General features: G+C 58.2%; 1 protein-coding gene across 2 annotated transcripts in view; it reads right to left on the bottom strand.

Annotated features, from left to right (window-relative positions):
- The window catches only part of LOC111157651 (PHD finger protein 21B), an 85,411-nt gene extending 65,270 nt beyond the window's left edge, over positions 1-20,141 (bottom strand). The window contains exons 1-2 of one of the 2 annotated variants that reach the window (XM_022519255.1): positions 19,895-20,141; positions 18,931-18,996 (exon numbers count right to left, since the gene is read on the bottom strand). In XM_022519255.1, coding sequence (XP_022374963.1) covers positions 18,931-18,996; positions 19,895-19,948 — 120 coding nt within the window. In that variant the 5' untranslated portion in view covers positions 19,949-20,141. Of the gene's footprint in view, positions 1-18,930; positions 18,997-19,181; positions 19,200-19,894 lie in introns of those variants that run through there. The other variant, XM_022519256.1, reaches the window with a different exon arrangement.
- Between the last annotated feature and the right edge of the window lie 1,319 nt (positions 20,142-21,460).

Genomic DNA, 21,460 nt, shown 5'->3' with positions numbered 1-21,460 from the left:
AGAAAAGACTTAAATACGTAAATCTTTTTTTTTTTTCTTTTAAGTTGTAGCTTCCAAGAAAAATCACGTTATTTTCTGTTCCTGGAACTTCCTTCCAGAACCTCAGCGTTACCCACTGGCAGCCGTCGGAACCGCAGGTTTGGTCAGAAGAGGGACAGACAGTTACAAAGAGACCTACTAAGCGCCGACGTGTCAGACGCAGACAGCGCCCCGCACGACATTCATTTCACTGAGCAGTCTGATTGCCTGGAAGGAGCAAAGCCAAGACGGGCCGCACGGGCCCCTGACGCCAGCAGTGTTTCCTGCAGTGCAGGGTGGAGACAAGACTTCTCCGCCGGGACGTGGGGTGATGACAGGTCAGGTAGCTCGGAAAACACTCCCACCCGCACGGTAGTGGGTCCGTCATCCCTGAGTCATCCTCGGCACCGTCACCGTCCACGGTGACCCTGTGTCCCCATCCCCCACATCCCCTGTATCAGCGTGGCCATCACCAGCCCCACGCTCCAATCCAAGTGAATCCAGAGGTGCCTTCCTCGGGAGCGGAGAGATGATGTTGACCCTGGGGGGATCTTGTCGGATCTTGCTAAGGAGAAAAGGGCAATCCGCAGGCATTTCATGCGTCTGAGACATGATCAGCAGCTCCGTAGGGGGAGATGAGGCTGAAGACGTGATCTGAGGTCAGACGAGACGCCCGCCATCAGAGAATTTCTGAGTCTTCTTCCCCAAGTCACTGGCCTCCACACTGTGCTCCCTGGAATCCCATGTGGCCCCCACTCGCTATGGCCCTGCAGCTGGGGCAGAAGGCCGGCTGCACGGGGGTCCGGCCCCAGCCCCACTCCAGGGACTGACACCTGCGTGAGCTCTGGAGCTCTGTCGTGGGCCGTAAATGGAGGTGTCCAGATGGCCAGTTCCTTGCTCGAGGTCACAAGACTTACATGGTCAGAGACAGGACCTGAGGGTTGAACCCATGGAGAGCTGTTCAGGGTCAGGGTCCAGAGCCACAAGCGTCCCCCTCCTCCAATGGCCCGGAGCTGCTGTCCCTGGCTGCCATGCCGCACCCCAGGCTGTTCTACGCCTGTGTTGGGGCAAGGCAGAGCTCCTGGGGGGTGGCTGTCTCCTAATTCCACGAGGGCCGCCCCCAGGACTTCATCATCGCTCACCACAGTCTCCCCCGGGGGGTGGATGGAGGGATGGGAGAACGGGACCCAGAGGACCCTGAACCAATTACAGGAGGCCCAGACCTGAAACAGAAACCAAACCCTCCCCCATCAAATCCCTCTTTTCGTCCTCAGACCGCACATGCGTGGTGAGTACTGAGCCAGGGGTTGTCACAGAAGAGCTCAGCCCTCTACAAGTGCATTCCACATCCTTCCACCCCCGTGTCTCTGGGAGCCGCACAGCCTGGGGAAGGGGAGATGGGGCTGCGGACCTGAGCACCACCATCTAGGAGGTGGGTGACTTGGGAGAGTCACTGACCTCTCGGGGCTCAGTTTCTTCATCTGTAAAATGGGGATACGAGTGCTTCCTGGGGTCAAGTAGATGTTTCCGGAATCCTGGCACAGCCCCTCACTCACCACGGGCCTCAGGCAGGTTGCTCATCTCTCTGCCCTTAGTTTCCTCATCTGCGCAACGGGGAGGATGACATCGCGATGCTTCCCAGAGAGAACTGAGCGCTGCTCCCTGGAGTGGCCACCGTCCCTGGGAGGCTGAAGCACATCCTCTTGCGTTGCTCTGTCTCCCCCTCGGAGGCCGAGTCTTGTTAACAGCCACAGGCCGACCTCTGTCACGTGGCCGGGACCCAGTGAACTGGGAGGGACAGACTGGGCGGGAGCGGGTGGCAAAGGCCACACGAGCACTTCCGGGGTGAAGACTTCTAGGGACGATGCCCACGACACCAATCCCAGCCACCCCCGCCCCTGCCCCGGCCAAAGCACACACGGTTCACAGGTGGTTCACACGAGATTCACACGAGCCCCGACGGAACAGCAGACATTTACCGCGGGCCCAGATGAAAAACTTAATTAAGGAAGAGCTTCAAAGGCTCGCCGCCCCTGGGGTGCACAAGGATTCCCTTACACACGACGGGGAGCTGTGCCCCTGCCGGCCCGGCCACCCTGCCTCCCGCAGCCCCCGCTCCACCAGTAATCCCAGAGCCGCCGGCGCGAAACAGGGCCCCAGGCACTGGGGGGTCACGGAGCCACGGCCGTAAGGTCACACAGTTACACCTGGACCGACAGATGAGCCGGATTTGGGATCGGGGAGAGCGCACGTGTGCACGGGCGCAGGGAGCAAGGCGGGGATGGTTTCCATAGGACAGACAGCTTGTCGCGGCAGGGGCAGGACACAGACCCATGTCTGTGGGCTCCAGAGGCCACGCTCTCCCAGCCCCTCCCACCGCCTCTTATTGTAGGCTCCACGACCCCAGATGGGTGCTGGGAAGTGGATGTGTGAGGGGCCACGTGAGCAGGTGGCAGACAGCTGCCCGACTGGGCAGGATGATCCCTTGTCCTCTGTCCTGTTCTCTCAGGGCCTCTCTGCTGGCAAGTGTGGCCATGCAGCAGGCTTTGGCCAATGGAACGGGGGCTAGAGTGACACGGGACACAGCCCAAGGGCTGGAGGCCCCAGAGGAAAGTGCTGAGCAAGGGCAGAGACCAGGGGCCTGACTGCCACAGCCTCACAGCAACCACGCCCCCTCGGAGCACAGCCCGCGCAGCATGGGGCGGCTGGAGCCGTGTGGGACGCAGTGGGAACACAGTGCGTCTTTCCATTAGAGCATGGAAGACCAGCCCCTTTCGGACCCACTCAGTGAGGGGACAATTTCGGATTCTGTTACCTACCAACTAGCCACGCACACGCTAGCCTTGCAGAATTTTCCGACACAGCGTACGGTACTAACAGGGTTGGAACAAAAGGACCAGAACCACGGTCTGCAGCAGTTTCTTCCTTTGCTTCTTTGTGGCCTCAGGCGGCAGGAGCTGGAGTCACGATCAGGCTCCCCGCCAAACCCGAGAGCGCCCCTCGGCCTGGTCTTAGAGGCTGCCAGACCTGAGCCCCCAGCTGGCCCTCGGGAGCCGGGGAGACAGCCACCCCACAGCTTTGGCCGCCAGTCACATCTCCCAGTCCTGCTCCACTGCGGGCGGCTGCAAAGCAAGGGTGATGACGGGCCACGCCCCCCCGCGGAGCCCCAGAAACCTCTGGTGGCCCAGGGATCGCTGCTGAGTGTCTCTCGCGCACCAGGAACGAAGCCGCCTGTGGAGGTGCGGGAGGGTTGCAGGGTTCACACCAGCTCCGTCTGAGCCTGGCCCAGTGCCGCCCTCCACACCCCTACAGAAGGGCTCTGGTGTCACTTCCTGTCGCCGTAAATAGGGACCACAGGGAGTAACAGCACTACAGCATGGAAGAGACCTGGCATACAGTAGGTGCAAACTAAATGGTGGGGGGGGTTGGGGAAGACAGCGGGCACTGCAGCCCACCCACGTGGCCCCAGCAACCCCACGCCCAGCCCTCCAAGTCCCTGGACCTCCCCTCGAGTCCCCACTTTGCTTTTGCAATGACCCTGCAGAGCACACACTGATCTCTCGTCCTCACTTCACAGACGCAGAAAATGACACGGAACGATCGACGTCTGACCCAGCAGGGCCCTGGGGGCCTCCAGTTCCTCACTCAGTCCCCTGGGACACCCCCTTCTCCCGCCACTCCCACCACAGGGCACCAGGTACAGGGAAGACCTGTATGAACCCCAAGTACCACACCCACGTGCAGCGTCCCCAGCCCCTGGGACGGGTGACAGCCAGTGTGACACACAGACCGTGCAGGCGCTCAAGTTCGCACCTGGAGGCCGAATGGGTTCACACCACAGCTCCAGAGCTGAGTCTGTGGCTGGGTCCCCGCGCCCTCACCGCGGCGCCCTCGCCCAGCAGACCAGAGTGTGAGCGGGAGTGACGGTCGCTGGAGGAAGGCCAGGGAGCAGGCGGCCGGTCACAGGGAAATACTGGCTCCATCGTCTTGCCGGTGACAATGGTCCTAGAGTGGCCAGGAGAGGATGTGGCCTCCTGATCGTCTAAGAGAGCAGACCACAGCCTCAGGGCAGCAAGTCCCAACCAACCCCCACACATGGCAGGTCGCGGTTTACAGTGAGCTTCCGCGTAGTGAATTTCATCCCCACCAGGGGCTCAGACGCAGGGTCCCTCATCACAGATGGGGAGGTTGAGGCCCGTGGAGACGTATGCCTGGCACAAGGTCCTAGAGCTCCTGGGAGGTGGGAGCCCACAGGAGGACAGCCTCGGGCTCCAGCCGGGGACCCCGTACCTTCCTACAGGACAAGTGGGGGCTCCCGTGCCGCCGGGCAGGCGCGCGTTCCCGCTCACCGTCCACTGTGCTCTAGAGCGCCCTCGCCCTGCGACTGAGAACTGATCAGGGTGAAACCACCGGCTGGCTGGTTTTCGAGCCGGAGTTTCACGTCCAACTCTCCACTTCTGCTGAGCCGCCAGCCATGATAAAGGACATATCTAGGTTTTCCGGGGATGGTCCCGACGTCCAGAGTTCACACCCACTGCCGGGTGACACACTGAGGAAACACGGCCACTTTCTCACGACGAGCGCGGTTTCGGCAGCTCCCCTCTCAGCTCCCGACTGCAGGGAAGGGTGGGCGGGGCAGACGGGGGTGGGGGGGGGGGGTGGCTCAGGGCATTCATGGCGTTGGGCCAGCACCAAGAGGCCACCATCAACTCTGGTCCCCCAGCCCTCACCTGAGGTCAGTGTGATTACCTCAAGTGGCAGGTGCACTGGGTTGAACGATCTCCCCCAAATTCATGTCCACCCAAAATCTCAGGGTGACCTTATGTGGAACGAGGATGTTTGCAGATGTGATCGGTTAAGTCGAGGTCACACTGGATTAGGGCAGGCCCTAAATCCAACGGCTGGGTCCTTATGGGAAGAGAAGACAGACACACAGGGATGATGGCCACACGAAGCTGGAGGCGAGAGCCTGGGGAGAAGCAGCCACAAGCCCAAGAGCGTCCAAGAGCCCCCAGGAGCTGGAAGAGGAGGAAGGACGGTGCTCCGGAGCCTCAGGAGGGAGCTCGGCCTGCCCACACTGGGGTCTCAGTGCGCTGGCTCCACACGGGGAGAGAGTGAATGTCTGTGGCTGTGAGCCCCCCGGTTCGTGGTCATCTGCCCCAGGACACGCACACAGCTGACAATGAGGGTAAGCTCGGGAAGGTCAGGAACGGGCTGGGCTCCCTGGGCTTCCAAGCTGTGGACCCAGGCCCCGTGTCTCAGTCCTCCTTCCGCCCCTGCGGCGCCCTCCCGACTGTGTCCACTTCATCTAGAGCTTTCCCCCATCCCCGCTCACAGGCTGCTGATGACCACGAAAGATCTGCAAACGTCCCCACTCCTACCACATCCAAATTAGTGTCATTACAGGGAAGGAGTCCAGATAAAAATACCCAAACCCGGGAAGCACCCGGGAGAGGCTGGGCACCTCTACGAGCAGCCCGCAGCACCAGCATCTGGCCTGGGGGCAGCCCAGCTGCGAGAGGACCGCCCACCTTCCAGACCAGGCCAGGCTCCCCTCCGTGGCAGCTCCAGCCGCCTGCAAGGTGCCCACTCCCGGGACCGCGTTTGCCTTTCTCATCAACCAAACAAAGCAGGAGAGATGCCCACGGAGCCTCGGGAAAGCGGGTCGGGACATTCCTCCCTCCGTCGCCCGAGAGCGCCGGCGCGGGGGCCGCCAGGGGAGGGGGATGAATTACCGCGCGCGCGTCCAGCTGCACCAGGATGTAATAAAATGTGTTGCTAAGAGACAAGTGCCAAAGAAGTTCATTAAAGGACACTTTAAACCAAGCTGCCAGACTCTTCTCCCTTTAAAGGCTACTTATTTGGTCCTGTCCCTCGTGTTTGTAATTAGATCAACAATATGAGGGCGGCAGTCCCCATCCGAGCCCACTCAGCAGAACCTGTTAATAAAATAACTTGAACAAGGCACTGACTTCGGCTGGGGCACGCGGCGCTGCAGGCCCGTTTTATTTGCAGGAATAGACTTGAGTTCCACTTACTTACCTAAAGGAGAGCTGAATATTCCTGAAGAACTTCAACAGCCCTCCAGCTGGGCAACTGACTGCTTTCCCCTAATGGGGGCTGGGTCAGGGGGTGGGGGAGTCTCTAGGGTCCAGAACTGCCGACTCTCGGGGCTCGCTGTCCTAGACCCTGAAGGTTACAGAAGCTGAGCGCTCAGTCCATGGACGCCACGTGAGACGGTGACCGGGGGAGAGGGAGGCAGGACACTACTAGATCACGAACCAGTGCGACGGAGATGTGAAGGGGCACCAGCCCTGAGGAGGGACACCAGTCCACCTCAGCTAGGCCTGGGTGATGAACGATGAAGAAGAAGGAAGCGGGGCTCGGGGAGGGAGCTCGGAAAGGCGATCAGAGGATGCGGGGCGGAGGACGCGGCTCGGAGCTGGCTGCAGGAGTGCCCCTCTGGGCCAGCAGCGTTTAGAAAAGGCCTTAATGCGTGCACGACCCACATCCACCCCTCACGAGATCTCACAGATGCAGGCTTTCTGGTTTCTCCTGAAGTGTCAAAGGAGAAGGCTGCACGGGGCGCAGGCCATGGGGTGATGGGGGATGGGTGGTGCCAGGCCACAGTGTTTCCCCCCACCAAATGGCAGGCCACGGTCTGCGCAGGGGTCCCAGCCCTCAGCAGCACCATGCGCTGCCTGCAGGTCAAAGTTTGTGATTCTGCGCCAGTGAGCGTCTCTGATTGGAATGAGGCAGTTTCGGAATCCGTGATGAGCCTTAGCATTTCCGAACAGGATCTCAGCGTAGGGAGAACCGGCTTGGTCTCCCATCCGATTGCCGTTGGTCGCTGCTTCCCCTTGGCTGATTAGATGCTGGTTTGGTGGACAAAGGACACAGAACCACCAATTTTATCCTGGGACAGCGCATCAGGCAAGTTCTCCACACTTGGGAGTTAAAATTGCCCATCTGGTAACTTGCAGTCTCTATTAAAAATTCTGCCCCATGGAAGGGCTGCTCCCTCTTTTATTTATTTATTTTTCAAATTTATTTAAGAGAGAGAGATCACAAGTAGGCAGAGAGGCAGGCAGACGGAGAGAGGGGGAAGCAGGCTCCCTGCCGAGCAGAGAGCCTGATGCGGGGCTCGATCCCAGGATCCTGAGATCATGACCCGGGCCGAAGGCAGAGGCTTAACCCACTGAGCCACCCAGGCGCCCCAGGGTGGCTCTCTCTTACACATTACAGCCAGTATATGATTTAAGGGCAGGGGTCAGTGGTGCTGGAGAGGAGAGGCTCCCCCCACCCTGTCCCATCAGCTCCCTGACCTCCCTCATGCTTACCTGTCACTCTCTCCCAGCCACACCAGCCTCCGCTGGAAAAGTCAGGCACGCCCCACCTCAGAGCGTTTGCACAGGCTTTGACTTCTGCCTGGAACACTCTTGCTGCAGAGAACCACGAGGCTCCAGCTTCTGCAGGCCCTTGCCCCACAGTTGCCTTCTCAATGAAGACCTTAAGTCACTGAGAACTCTGTCACCCTGTTCCCTTCACGCCCCCTCCCTAAGCTGAACACCCCAGTGCGCCCCCCCCCCCCCGCCACCACATCCCAGCTCCGGCTTTAGATAGGTGACTCCTTGTAACCTCCCTGTGACATGCCCACTGGCTGGAGCCGCAGCCGTGACCACGCTCAGGACGTGGTCTGATCTCTGACCTCTGATCTCCGCCCACAGTGATACCCACAACTCTCATGTCTCCTCTCCCATCAGGCCGGGACAAGCCCCTGGAGAGGCCTTCCAGAGCACCTGTCCCCTCGGCAGTGGCAGCTGGAGGGGGGCTGGCGACGCGGGCAATGAAAACTCTGCATTCGGGGAGACTGTCAGACTATATAGTCTAAGCGAGAACTCTGGTATTTAACCGTGGTGTGTTTATTACCGCCCAGACGAGACGCATTAATCACAGAGAAGAGTTGGCATCACTGATTGTAGGAGATGCGGCTCGTCACTTTGTAACTTGCATCTCACGTTAAATTCTGGATCACAGTCTCTAATATGTATATATTTTTAATTGCATTTTCAAGTTCATTTACGTGCGCAGATTGGCTTTCCGCCTGAATGACATCAAAGAGAAACACATCTCCCTCTTCTCTCTCTCTCCCCCGCCCCATCCTGCCTTTTTCTCTTTTGTGGGGCAAAAAGCCTCTCCCCAGATCCATTATAGTATCACCTGGGGCAGCCTGCTGGCGCCCCCAGGGAGACCCCAACAGACCTCTCCCAGACCTCTCCCAACCACTGTTTCAAGAAACTTTTTGCTGCTTCCACACAAGAGATGAAAAGGCAGTCATGACTTCCCTTAAAGATGACTGCTCCCCTCACATCACAATTTCTTAGCACCTTTTCCATTTGGGAGACTCTCCCCACGCAAGCCACCATGAGTCTCTGAAGGCGGGAGTGCGGGCAGGCAGCCTGGTCACAGACGGCCCTGCAGGGACTCGTCCTGAACCAGCGTTGTGAAACCCACCCGCACTAGAGCTGCGATCAGGCTCAGTGAGTTTCACAAAATGGCAGTCCTGGAATGGGCTGGGTCCTGCCAGCGTTGCCTGTCCCCTACTTGTGCCAAATGGGGGTCACCTGCTCTTAAAGTCTAAGGATGGCTCTGAAACCCCCCCAGCTGTTGCCCCGGGGTCTTTCCTTGGCGGTCCTGTTGTCAGAAAGGACATCTTGTGCAAGACTCCAGCATGTTACACAGCGGACCCCCACCAGGATGCTTCCCCAAAAAACCCTCCGATGAATGAAATGTGACTGTTTGAACAAAAACAACATGCAATTCTTGCGTGAATGTGTTGTGTGGTTGGGAAGACCGCCATCCTCTGGGGCTTGTCCTGGTTCCTGGGTGCCATCCCCAACTCCCCGTTCAGGGCCTCGGTTTTCCACGTGTGACACACACCCTAACTTTTCACGAAATCCCAAATCCATGACCCAGTCCCAGCTGTGGCCACACCAATCCATGGAGACAACAGCAACCCAGAGGTTTCCGTCCCGACAAAAAGCCCCCTACTTCTCCATGGCAGGAGCATCGTCGGGGTGCCGCCAGCCTTCGGCTTCGCACATTATGGTCGATCAAGTGATACCTCGAAGAGCTCCGTCTAACTCCACTGCCCTGCTGCGTGCTGGGAGTTACACCACACACCTGGGACGCGCGTCCTCAGGACAACCTTGCCTGGGAAGCAGCATTACCCCCACTTTGAGATAAGGACTCAGCCACCTGCCCCTATTGTCATCACTTGGAGGCTCAGGAGCCACTCAGCCTTGGACAAAAAAAGCCCCTAAAGTCCCCCGGGGAAGCACTTCTTTCTGCTGTTTTAACAAGACCGACACAGGTGCCAAGCTAAAAGGAAAAAAAAGTGAAGTGTGGCCCATCTGAGCCCACACAGGACGCCTGCTGTTGGCCGTCGGACACTGAAACCAGGACGGAGCTGGATGAGCTATTTCTCACGGCGCTCTGGAAACCGCTACCACCAAACAATAAGCCACAGTAAAACAAAAACAAAAACAAAAACAAAAACCAACTTAAAGAAGCAAGTCTCTTCCTTTGGAAAACAGAGGCTGTTTCAAAATGAGAAGACGCCTCACATGTCAGTGTGGACTAACCCTGAAAACAAGGATCCCAGCAGCCAAGCCAGAGGGGGCCAAGGGGGTGCCAAGAAAGTGGAGGGCACGGACCCGGGGACTTGCCACCCAAGGGTAGGGAGGACAGTGTGCTTTGGGGGCCAGCCCAAACCTCAGCTTCCACGCTGCAGAGACCCCTCCCTGCACCCAGCCTGCCACCCACTCCCTATCCTGGTGCCCCAGGCAGAGACTAGATGCAGAGCCAGGGTCCTACCAAAGTTCTATGACCTTGTACTCCAGAGTAAATGTCCCGCTCATCATCATGGATCGGCCACCTCAAATTCACCAGCGCTTGTCTCTGATGTGCTAACTCAACTTTTATCTGAATGCACGTCCTGGCCACTTTTCTAAGTCGTGGCATGAAGTGCGGTCATCCCTCTCCCCACCACTCCAGCGGAGAGGTGAGGACCATGAGGCCCAGGCTGGACAGCAGCCCCTCCACTCACCGCCCGTGTGATGTCAACAAGCCAAAGACTCTCTCCGGGCTTCAGCCTGTCCTCAATAAAATGGAAATTAGGAGCAGGCCTTTCCCAAAGAGCTATGTGAATGGGGAATGGGTTGGTCCAAGAGAGCCCTCGGAGGGACTTGGCTCAGGCTAGCCTCGAACAGGGAAGCTGGGACTCAAGATGGAAAACAGAAGATGACGGCCAGGTCCCACCTGCTGAGGACCCAGGGCTTAACGCATCATCCTGCTGAACCCTCCGAGTACCTCTCCCAGGTCACTTCTTATGCACTTACCTTGTGCCACGCTCTGCTACCTCATTTGCAAGGGGCTGTGCTCCCCACGTCACACCCACTGAACGTGGAGCGGCCACAGGAGGGTGGTGTGGGGTCTACAGCTCCTGTCCGTCCAGTTGTAAAGCTCGTGCTTCTTAACCTCTTTGTTACGTGCCTCTCAGAGACAGAAGTGAACAGTCTTCTTGGCGGCCCTCTTCTGGAAGGGAAATCAAACCCAGACTCCTAGTTCCATCAACAACGTACATTCTGAGCCGCATGGCCACGCGGCATCGCCTGCAGAAACCCGTCTCTTCCCCTAAAGTCCCCCGTGTCTGGGTGGGGTGAGGGCCTCGGAGGCTGAGCAAACCGATACCCACCCCCCCAAAACAGGCCTCCTTGCCCCCAGGCTGTCGGGGAAGGCAGGTGCTTGCTCGGGCCCAGCGCGAGCTCCGGCGGGCGACGGGCAGCGGCACCTTCAGTGTGGGCTCATCCAAGTGATGTGAAAGCAGCAGCAAGCCCGTGACGCGGGTCCTGGACAAAGGTGTCAGAGGAAAAACCTGCTAAATCACAGGGCTAATCATCATAGCCAGCAGCTCTAATGAGGCATCGTGGGATTACCAAAGTTATTATCAGAGTCATCTCATTGAAAAAATTCAAAGCTAATTGAAATCAATTGTACAGCCCTGTCAGCAGCTGTTTTAAGAGGCTGAATATCAAAGCGAAACTTGGACTGGCTGGAGAAAAAGGCACAGCCGATGTCCAGCTCTACCGGGAGTCACGGGGCAACAGGACGCCCTCGCTTGAAGAACGTGGGGATCGGGGAACAGTCGTGAGCAGCACTGCAAAGGTGGCGGCCCCCGAGGCACAGGGCAGGGCTCAGTAGGTGTCTCCTGTGGTCTCCGATGCAAGGACCACAATTCCCTTCCATCAACCCCTTTGCTTCCTGGTTGGGATGGGTCCTGTTACTACACCCACTTTACGGACAGGAAGCTCAAGGCAGCAAAATGACTCGTCCAGAGCAACTCAGCCAGATGCAGGGAGCTGGGTTATGAACTGTGGTGGGCGACTTTAGGGTCTCTGCTCTCGTGGCTACGGGACATTTGACTCTACAAAGCAGGGGCCCGTCGGAGATGAGGCAGCGGCTACAACAGAAGGCACCGTCTCGGTGGTCCCAAGCTGTTTGACCTTGGGAAGCTGCCCTTCTCCAATCGGTCCAGCAGGAAAGATCCCCCTGCCCGGCCTGCCCCAACTCATGGGGTTATCCTGACGATCAAATAAAAAGACAGCATCAGAGAGGTGATGGGCCAGACAGACCCGCTGCAGAGTATGGTGCGGCAGACAGCCGTCTCTATGCAGTTTGTCTCTCTGCTTCCCTACAGGTAGAAATGTCACCTCCTTGGAACGATCCCCAAGCACCCATCAGAGCACACCCCCCGCCTGCCACTGCGTTGGTCCAGTGGTTGAATATCTCAGGCAGATGCCTCACCGGGCTTCAAGGAATAGGAAACCCTGGGGACACCTGTCTCCCCAGGGATATGTGGAAATGTTTGCAGACAATGAAAGCACTTTCTAAGTGTAAGAAGCCTTACAAAATGAGACGTCCCTGTTGCTAATAACAACGTCCCACCCACCATCACCTCCACGTCCCCAGCACTTGGTGGCTGCTCATTCAAGGCTCATGGAATTCAAGTGAGTCCTTCCCAAGACAGACGTGCGCCGTATGATGCCCAGTGTAGGAAGCAAGCGGAGGCACGGCGAGCGCGGTGCCCGCACCGCGCATGTGTACGCAGGTTTCGGGTGTCTGTGCGCACAGACCACGTCCTGCTCTCAGCCGCAATCGAGCACGGGGCAGAAAGACGGGGCCGGGGTGGTGAGACCTTCAGATTCGTACTGTAAGCCTTTTTCCAAGCAAGCATGTGTCGCTCTCACAGTAAAAACTTTTCTGAAAGCGGAATTCTTATCTTCTCACTGTTAAGAGAGCTAATGATAAGAAAAACGATCACCACCTTCCTTCGTTAAGGTTTTACTGCAGGAGAACGGTAATTGTTTTCTTAGCTCAAAAATGAATCCCCTCATCTTCAGTGCGTAATCCCGAAAAGTCAGTGACTGACTTACGTCACATACGAGTTACGTACGCTTCATGTATGTATTTATTAGTAACTGACTTACGTCACATACGTGTTACGTATGCTTTGTGTATGTATTTATTGGTTCAAATTAACATACTCATTACTTACTTCACTTATCATATGCTCCGTAGCCAAAATAAAAGCAGTAACACAGAACCAACAGACGCGTGCATATGTACATGTACGTACGCGCATCTATTTGTTTTGAAATCAACTGGCCAGACTTGCCAACGGTTTCCAGAAGCCCATGGCTCCCAACCAACTTCTCAGCTCGAAGAAACTCCGGTGAAGGGGGCGCCTGGGTGGCTCAGTGGGTTAGGCTGCTGCCTTCGGCTCGGGTCATGATCTCGGGGTCCTGGGATCGAGTCCCGCATCAGGCTCTTTGCTCAGCGGGGAGCCTGCTTCCCTCTCTCCCTCTCTGCCTGCCTCTTTGTCTACTTGTGATCTCTCTCTGTCCAATAAATAAATAAAATCTTTAAAAAAAAAAAAAAAAGAAACTCTGGTGAAGGCGGGAGGAAGAGGACCCCAGCGGCCCCCAGCCCTCGCAGCCTGTTAGGTGCTGGTTGCCCAGGGCTATGGGGCAGCAGGTTCCCAGCCTCCTCCCCCATGTCATGCCCGGGCCCCCATCATCCACGTGAGATCCTCCCTGCGCAGGTGACAAATACCTAAAGAGCTCATATGGCCTGGCCGGGCCAAGCAGGGAGGCAGGTCAGGCCTCCTTTTCCCTCCTCCCTTCCCATGTGCCCCAGCACCATTCCTGGGGCTTCTGGCTCCATCTAAGCCTACAGTGTAAAATCCAGGCCCTTCATCCAGGCAAGTGATGCCTTCCTTGCTCTGGTCCCAGCTCGCCTTCTCTGATGTCCCTCATCTGCTGTCTGCCATGGTCTTACTGCTAGAAAGCTCACAGCATCTGCAGGTTTCTTCAAGCCATTGTCCCTTAGCAGGCTTGGCCACCAGCCTCTCCTGTCCACAACCCCCTCCAGAAAGCTATCCTCGGTCTCCAGGCCAGGAACGAGGAGCAGGTACTCCCACAGCGGGACTTCCCCAGAACTCTTCTGGTCTCTTCTGGAAACACGGTTATCTACGCCTTCCTCTTTGGTGCGGTTTCCAAGGGCAGGGAACTATGCATCTTACTCATTTCTGTCCGCTCATCTTGAACATACAATAACCTGCCCTTTATCGCATACCCACTACAGGCTGGGAACTCGGCGAGGACTGTTCAGTAAATCACTACTAATCCTCGTGCCCGTCTTTTTACAAGGTCTTCCGCTCGCTCAGCAAGTGTGCAATCAATCCCTACGAGGCACTGCCTTGAGAATACAGGGGCAGAGGAGAGCAGACGGGCCACCACCCTTCACAGAGCTTACAGTCCAGCACAGAGCAGATAGGAAAAGATAGAGACAATACCCAGCACTCTCTAGAGGCAAGGAAATGCTCACAGTGCCAGAGAAGCTGCTGGAAAGCAACCACGGAGATAGCGCCGCATGTGCAGGAGGGAGATGGGAGAATGCCCTGAGTGGAGACCAAGCAGAACATACCAGAAGGGGCAAGAGGAGATGCAGTATGTTATTCATGTGGCCAAGGGAAGGAAACAGCCCAAACGCCCATCAGCTGGTAAACGGCCAAGCAGACTGGTCTCTCCGCATGATGGAATATTATTCAGACACGAAAAGGAATGAAGGGCCTCTACCTGCTACGGCTCGGATAAGCCTGGACAACGCTACGCTCAGGGAAAGAAGCTGGTCACACACACCGCACGTCGTGTGATTCCATTCACAGGAAACGCCAAAATAGGCAACTCTCTAGAGACAGAAGGCCGATCAGTGGCTGCTTAGGGCTGGGCAGGGGTGGACAGCCAGTGACAGCGGTCTTTTTGAAAGATGAAAACGTTCTAAAATTGATGGTGATGACAACTGCAAATCTCTGGGAATATAAAAAAAAAAAAAACAAAACACTTAATTGTGCACCTTAAACGGGTGAGTGATATGCTAGGTGCATTATACTTCAATAACCTGTTTTGGGTTTTGTTGGCGGTGGGTTTTTCTCTGTTTGTTTTTCGGTTTGTTTCTTTATTTATTTATTTTTTGGTTTTTATAGGGGATGTACTATATAATCTTCCAATTAAGAGATGATTGGGGAGGGGCCTGGGTGGTGGAGGGGGGGAGGGGGTAGCAGAAGAGGGACTCCAGGAACAGGGCTCGGGTGAGTGTGGGAGGGACACGCTGAGGGGAAGGGTGGTGGCGGGCCAAGCCAAGGTGGGGGCTGCCACCCTAGTCCATACTCTTCCCTACAGGGGACAGAATGTGGAGCTTTGGGACATTTTCTCTTTAGCATGTGATGATGCTATATCAGAAGCGTGACAACTTCCAATCAAAGTCAGGAAGCCAAAAATTTAACCTCCTGGATAGGGACGGACTTGAAGGAACGCTTGGAAAACGGCTCTGTCCTTTTACCGAGGGACTGCAAACAATCGGGAGCTTTCGGAATAAAACCCAGCCTGCAATTCTGTCTGGCGCAGTCCCTCCGGTGTCCATCGTGGCTAGTGAATCACAGTGAGGACACGATTCAGCGCCCGGGGTGCGTGCCACATACATAATACCTTTCAAGAAGACATGTTTTTATTGCTGCACTTAAGGACAGCTCCTCAGAATCCAGAGTCCATCAAACCGATGGATCAAGCGGCGTGAAAGGCCCCCAGTTCACCTCTGGGCGGGTCCCTCTCTCACAAGGCCACACCTGCCCAGGCTGCGGTTAACACACGGGGCTCTTCTCGGTCTGGTGAAGATGAACTTCATGAAGTTGAAGTCTGGAGACGCCCGGTACACGTGGCACCCAAATGTCGTGCTGAGAGCTCCAAAGAGGGAAGGAAAAGAAACAAACCCAGTACTTATGATGGGTCTGTTATTTACACGGAAGTGCTGGTTGCTTGACAATTTAGATAAAAATGTTCCTTCCTCTCTGCGTGTGCTGCAAATTCGTGGCGTAAAACCACTGGAGCAACTAATGGAGTCTTCACACATCATATCTCCTTAAAGACGAGGGGTCCGTCCTCCACTGGAATTCAAAACCTTGGCAGCCAGCCGTGGCCACACCTGGGAATGCGGCCTGGACAAATGCAGCTCTGACCAACTCCCCACACCTCCTTTTTTTTTTTTTTTTTAAAGCAAAAAATATGAACTCCGTTTTCAAACAGCAAGGTCCTACGGAAGCTGGTTTCCTGTTTATCCCCTCGTCCACTGATGGTGGGAGACACACTGGAGAGTTATACAGGATTTGTATCTCTCTACTTCTGACCAACAACCAACCTATTTACTTCTGAGTCCTTGATAAACATCTTTAAACACTTGTCCATGTTTCTAGAAATCACCAAAACAATTCCAGTGTCAAGGGCATGAATGGGAAATTGATGGCTGGGCGCCAAAAGATATTACTCAGAGGCTATCGTGTTTCTAACAGATGTGGGTAACGGGGTCCTCGGTTCCCTTTACTACCTAGCTCGTCACCCGCATATGCACTTTTAATTGAAACTTAACCTTTACAGCCCACGTTCCAGCCATTCCAGGCGGGAGCAGCACAAAAACACGTCTTCGTAAGTGTAAACGGTCTGAGTTTCTTCCTGAGCGAATCCATAAATGAGCACTACCTTTCATTTTATGTTGAGTCAAAAACAAACTCGAAAAGACTGGCCTTTTCCTACCTGCTCCCACATTTCTGCTTCTCCCGGGGAAGCTTCCGAAGTCACCAAGCAGAGCCCCGCTGCTCCTCTTCCAGACCCTGGGTGCAGCCCAGAATCACCTCCAAGGGCTTGTGCATGGACCTTTCCCCAGCCGAGCTGCCAATCACCACCAAACTCTCCCAAGGAGGGAGAGACAAGTAAATGTTAAGTCTACCCAACTCATTTCATAGGTGACCTCTGAAAGATTTCACCTCCGAGCTCAGGAGAGACAAGGCAGCTTTATTAGCATGCCGCACCACAGCCTCAGCCCCCTCCCCTCCCTCTTTTATGAGCCCTTGTTATATAAAATGCCACAAAGGGAAAAGGAAAAACAACAGACAGTTCCAAACACAAGTTTCAATGGCCAGGCCCAATGCTGGCTGCTTACCAGATGTTATATTTAGTCATTAAAAAAAGAAACATTTTTAAAAGGCCAGAGAACAAAAGTTTTCCTTGTTTCCTTTCTTTTTGAACACACACTTCACACACACAAAAAGATGGAGGTGCAGTCCTTTCCCAAGCATCTTTCCTTCCCCGAGTTCAGATTTAAAGGCAAAGGCAGCCTGGAGTCGGACAGCTCCTTCCCCGAAGCTGCACCGGAGCCTCGGAGCAGAATTTTCAAATGTTTCCCTCAGCCTCATCTAAATTCCGGCATGACAGATAATAAATAGCTACTCATTTACTATCATCATAAAATTTTAAACAGCCTTGAAACACTTGCTACAATACAGACGAAATGATCAAACCCAAGCTCTGAAAAGCCACTCCAAATAGTGAAACTATTGCCATGCAGAAGCACACATAAAGACATTGTTGCCATAAAAGCTGCGGGATTACTGGATTCTCTCTCCCTCTCCCTCCCTCCCTCCCTCTCTCTCTCTCTTAAATCTTCCACTCAGAGCCTAAGAGTCAACAACTTGCCGTTTTACCCAGTGAAAAAAAGGCTTAGCAACCCTCAGCTATCACACTGTACGGGATTTGATGATGGGGTTTTTTTCTTTAAAAAAAAAAAAATAAAGTATCTGATTTGATTCTGCACAGTGATTAAATATCTTTGTGCTCAGCGAAGGGTCTTCCAACCCCTCCCCCTCCAAAAATGGCATCAAAGCAATCAAAATGGTAATGCCGGGCCTGGGTCCCCTCCCCCCGCGAACTCCCCGACTTCGCCGGGGCCGCGCGCCGGACCCCCCTCCGGCGGGAATGGAAGCTTCCACGCCCGGACGGGGGCGCGGGCCAGGCGGGCGGGCGGGCGCGCGCGCGGCCGGGGAAGGGGGGGCGCGGCACCGACAGAAAGGGGTTAATGCATTCGTCCCAACCCTCCTGTCCAGCCGGGCGCCCCCGACCAGGCGCGGACCCGCGGGGACAGCCATCTTTCTTTCCGCAGCCCCCGGCCCCCTCCTCTCCGCACGCCCCCTCCCATCACTTTTCAACTTTAAAGACTCGAAATTTACACCCGGCTTCCGAGTTCTCCGGCTCCGCGGTCGCCGCCACCCCCGCCGATCTCGTCCACGTCTCTCCCTCCACCGAAAACCCCTCCGGGGAGGGGCCATCGGATCCGCGGCCGGGAGTTGGGAGAGGACGGAGGGGGCCACATCAGAGGCCGCGGCGGGGGCGGGGGCGGGGGCGACGCTGTCCAAGTTTGGCGCTGACGGCGGCGGCCGGCATTCCGAAGGAAGCGCGATCGATGGGCAGGGGGTGCGGCGGGGCGGGGGCGGGCCCGCGGAGGGGAGGGGCCGCGGGGAGGGGCGCCGGCGCCCCCGCCCCCGCCAGCCTCGGAGCCCCGGGAGCGCCATTGGCTGCGCCGCTCAAAGTTCTCGGCTCCGGGCGGCGCGGAGAAGGGGCGGGAGCGCGTGTGCCGAGGCCGGGCGCGGAGGGGGAGGAGCGGAGGGGGAGGGGCGCGAGCGGCGGGGAGGGAGGGGGCGGGGGCGGGGGCGCGCGGCCGGCCGCGCTCTGGCGGCGGCATCTGTTCGTGGTGCTGAAACCCCGAGCGCTGAGCTCAGCGCAACTAAGTCACAATGGACAACTTTTCCTCCCCGGAGGGGCCGGGAGGGGGGTCGGCGGCCGTGCCCCACGCCGCGAGGCGCTCCTCGGGTGTCCCAATCTACGCCTGGAGGCCAGAGGCCAAAGTTGGAGCAGAACTGGGGGGTCCTGGGGGCGCCTTTCTTTTGTTCCCCGCGAGCTGGCGTCAGGTTCCGAGAATAAAAAGTGATGCTGGAGAAGTGGAGGGGAGGGGGAGCCCGGAGGAACGACGCTTTAAATCAGGTTTGCAATGGAATCCAGAAATCGCTTCCAAGGAGTTTGGTATCCAGGCCTGAAATAGCGACCCCCGCCACCCCTACCCTCACAGCGGCATGAAGTGGGGGACACCCAGCCGGGAGAAACTGCCACATTCCAAAAACATGTCCACCAACTCAAAATGGACGCCGGGCTGCTCGCCGCCTTTTGAGTGCAGCTTCTCTCTTTCGGCCACTGCCGGAGCCTTGCTCTCCCCCCCTCGGCCTCCAAGAGCCCGGCTCTTTCTTTCCAGAAAAGAGGGGGCGGGTAACTTTGAGGGCTGCAGACAGACTCCTTTGGGAGTCTGAGCGTGCGGCGCCGAGGCCGGCACTTTTTAGGGTGCTGCCAAAGTGCCGGGCGACCCCTCCTCCCCACCGCGGGCGGAGTTTGGGGGCGCAGGCTCCGGCTCGCTTACTTGTTTGTCGCTGAGCGCGGCGATCCGCGGTTGCCTTTCGTGGAGCTGCTTCTTGAGGTCGCCGTTCTGCGGAAACACGGAGGAACGGGCTCAGGCCGGCCACCCCGGGGGGTCGAGTGCGCCCGGGGCCCCGCGGGCCGCAGCCCCCCGCCCGACAGCTCGCGGACCGGGTTGTCCGCAGCGCGCCCCAAGTTCCCCGGGCCGCGTCCTGCACGCGCGGCGGCCGGGCAGTGCCGCGCGGGGCCGCTTACCTGTGGCTGCCGCCTCATCGGGGCAGCTCGCGGGGCGGGGCGGGGGCCGCGGCCACCCGGCGGCGCGCCCCGAGCCGTGCAAGTTTGCAGGCAGGGGTGCGTGTGCGAGTGAGTGTGAGTGTGACTGGTTGCCGGGGGAGGGGGGAGGAACAAAGAGCCAAGTAAACACGGCGAGTCCGTGTCGAGCAAAGCTCATAAATATTCAAGTCGCGTCCTAATCTCCCCAACACACACACGCGCACGCCGCAATTCCGCTCGGGCTCCGGCCGCCACGCCGCCGCTAGCCCGAGCAACAATCGCCAAAACTACTTTTGCAAACTGTGCCAGGTTGCACGGGGGTGGGGGCCGGGTGGGGGTCGGTCCACGCTCCCACACAAACACCCCAGGGCAGGCTCACGGAGGGGCCCCTTCCTGGCACCCTCAGTCCTGCAGACCCTGAGTGGAGAAAGAGAAGAAGCGGAGCTCGGGTCCCACGGGGTTCGGACCCCACACCCCCCAAACTGCAAGATTGCGAGAGAGGAGGGAGAAGGAGGAGGAGCTCGGGGGGCGGGGGGCCGGGCGCGTAAAAACTCCCCCCGGCCCCCGGGCAGGCTGGAGGAGGAGCACTCGCCGGGCACCTTCAGCCGTGGAGACCTTGCCACGACGAGGAAGAGGACGCCGGGCTCGGGTCCCTGAAGGCCCCCACTCCTGGCCCGGGAACCCCGGCCGCCTACCTGGTGGCGCGCGAGTTCCACGGCGAGCGCCTCGGGCCGACTCTGCAGCTCCATCCCGGCAACTTGGGCAGCACTTTGCGCTCACTTTGGCCCCGGCTCCCGGGAAGTTGCGCGATTCCGCGGGGGCGGGAGCCGGCGGGGGCAGACCGGGCCTCCGCGGAGGGGGGGGTGCACACGAGCCCCCTCCCCCAAGGCCGAACCGGAGGGAGCCGGGGGGGGGCGTCTTGCGAGGGGAAAGAAAGGCGGCCGGGCGCCGCGGTGCTGAGCTCGCGGCCGCTCCAACTCCTCAGGCCGGCCGGCAAGTTGCGCCGGGTCCCCGGGCCCCCCGCGCTGGCCGGCGCATGGCCCCCAGGCGCCCGGGAGCCCCGCGCAGCCCGGCGCGCGCCCGCCCCGCCGCCGCCACCGCCCGCGCGAGCCGCCGGCTGGCAGGGACTATATTTCCTCCGGCGCGCGCCTGGATCTCGCAGGGCCTCGGCAAAGTTGTGTCTCGGCACGATGCTAATTCGGCAGTGCCCGGATGGAGCGGGCCGGGGCGGAGGGGGGCGGGGCCGGAGCCCGCCGCCCGCCCCGCCCCCGCCCCGCCCGCGCGTGCGCACTGCGGCCCCGCCGCGGCCCGGCTCCCCGACCCGAGAACAAAAGTGGCGCCTCGGCGGGGCGCGAACTCGCCGGCCCGCGGCGGGGGGCTTCGGGCCCCGGGGCCGCTCGGGCGGGACGCCCCGCCGTCTCTCCGCCCCCGCGCCCAGCCGCCTGCGGGGAGAACGGGCGGCGCAGCCCGAGGCCGGGTCGTTGGTACTTTCCGGTGGGAGGATAAAATGTCCGTTTTTTCGTTTCTTTCCCGCTCCGGCGCTCGGGGCCCTTCTCTGCCCGCTCTCCCTGCCTCGGGCAGCTCCGTCGCCGACTTCACGCAAGTCGCCTGCAGGCCCTCCCGCCGCCCTGCACACCCCGCGGCTCCCGGGGAGGTGGCGCTCGTGCGGTGGCCGGGGTCCCCCTGCGCCCCAGGGCCGCCGCGGTGTCTGGACGGGACGAAGACGGGTCGGGTCTTCTGACTGTCCCTGTAGTGGTTTTTCACACTCACAGTTAAACTCTCAACAGATGTCATCGGACTTTTTAAGGCTCTTGTTAAAAATCGTAAACGCGCCCGGTCGATGTGACATTGTACGAGCAGCCGCCGAGGTCGTATCCCCAAACTCCCAGCCCACGGCCCGGAGGGGACTGTCCCCGAGCCGATGTCTCCGCATCGTGAACGTCCCAGTGCTCTGTGCCCTGCCCCAGCATCCCGGTACCTTTGGAAGACGCTGGGGGTTGGGGGGACCGAGCAGTCCTCTCTCAAAGGAAACGTTTAAACTGATAAATCATTATAACTTCATATTCCTGCACAGCCCAAGAAATACCTCGGCTCACACAATCCCCCAAAGCCCCATTGGACATATGTCCCCGTCCCATGTCACTTGTACCATCAGAAGTTGATGGAGTGTTTTTTCAGGTCAGGACCCCAGCGTGGCTCTGGCCTCTGTTCAGGCTTTTGCCAAAAGTGACTTACGTGTTGGTGCCTTGGGCCCCAGACAC

This window comes from Enhydra lutris, unplaced genomic scaffold (genome assembly GCF_002288905.1).
Source record: "Enhydra lutris kenyoni isolate GAN:26980312 unplaced genomic scaffold, ASM228890v2 scaffoldscaffold55, whole genome shotgun sequence".
Classification (NCBI taxonomy): domain Eukaryota; kingdom Metazoa; phylum Chordata; class Mammalia; order Carnivora; family Mustelidae; genus Enhydra; species Enhydra lutris.
Note: the sequence above shows the minus strand (reverse complement) of the source record. Positions and strands in the feature narration are given on the sequence as shown.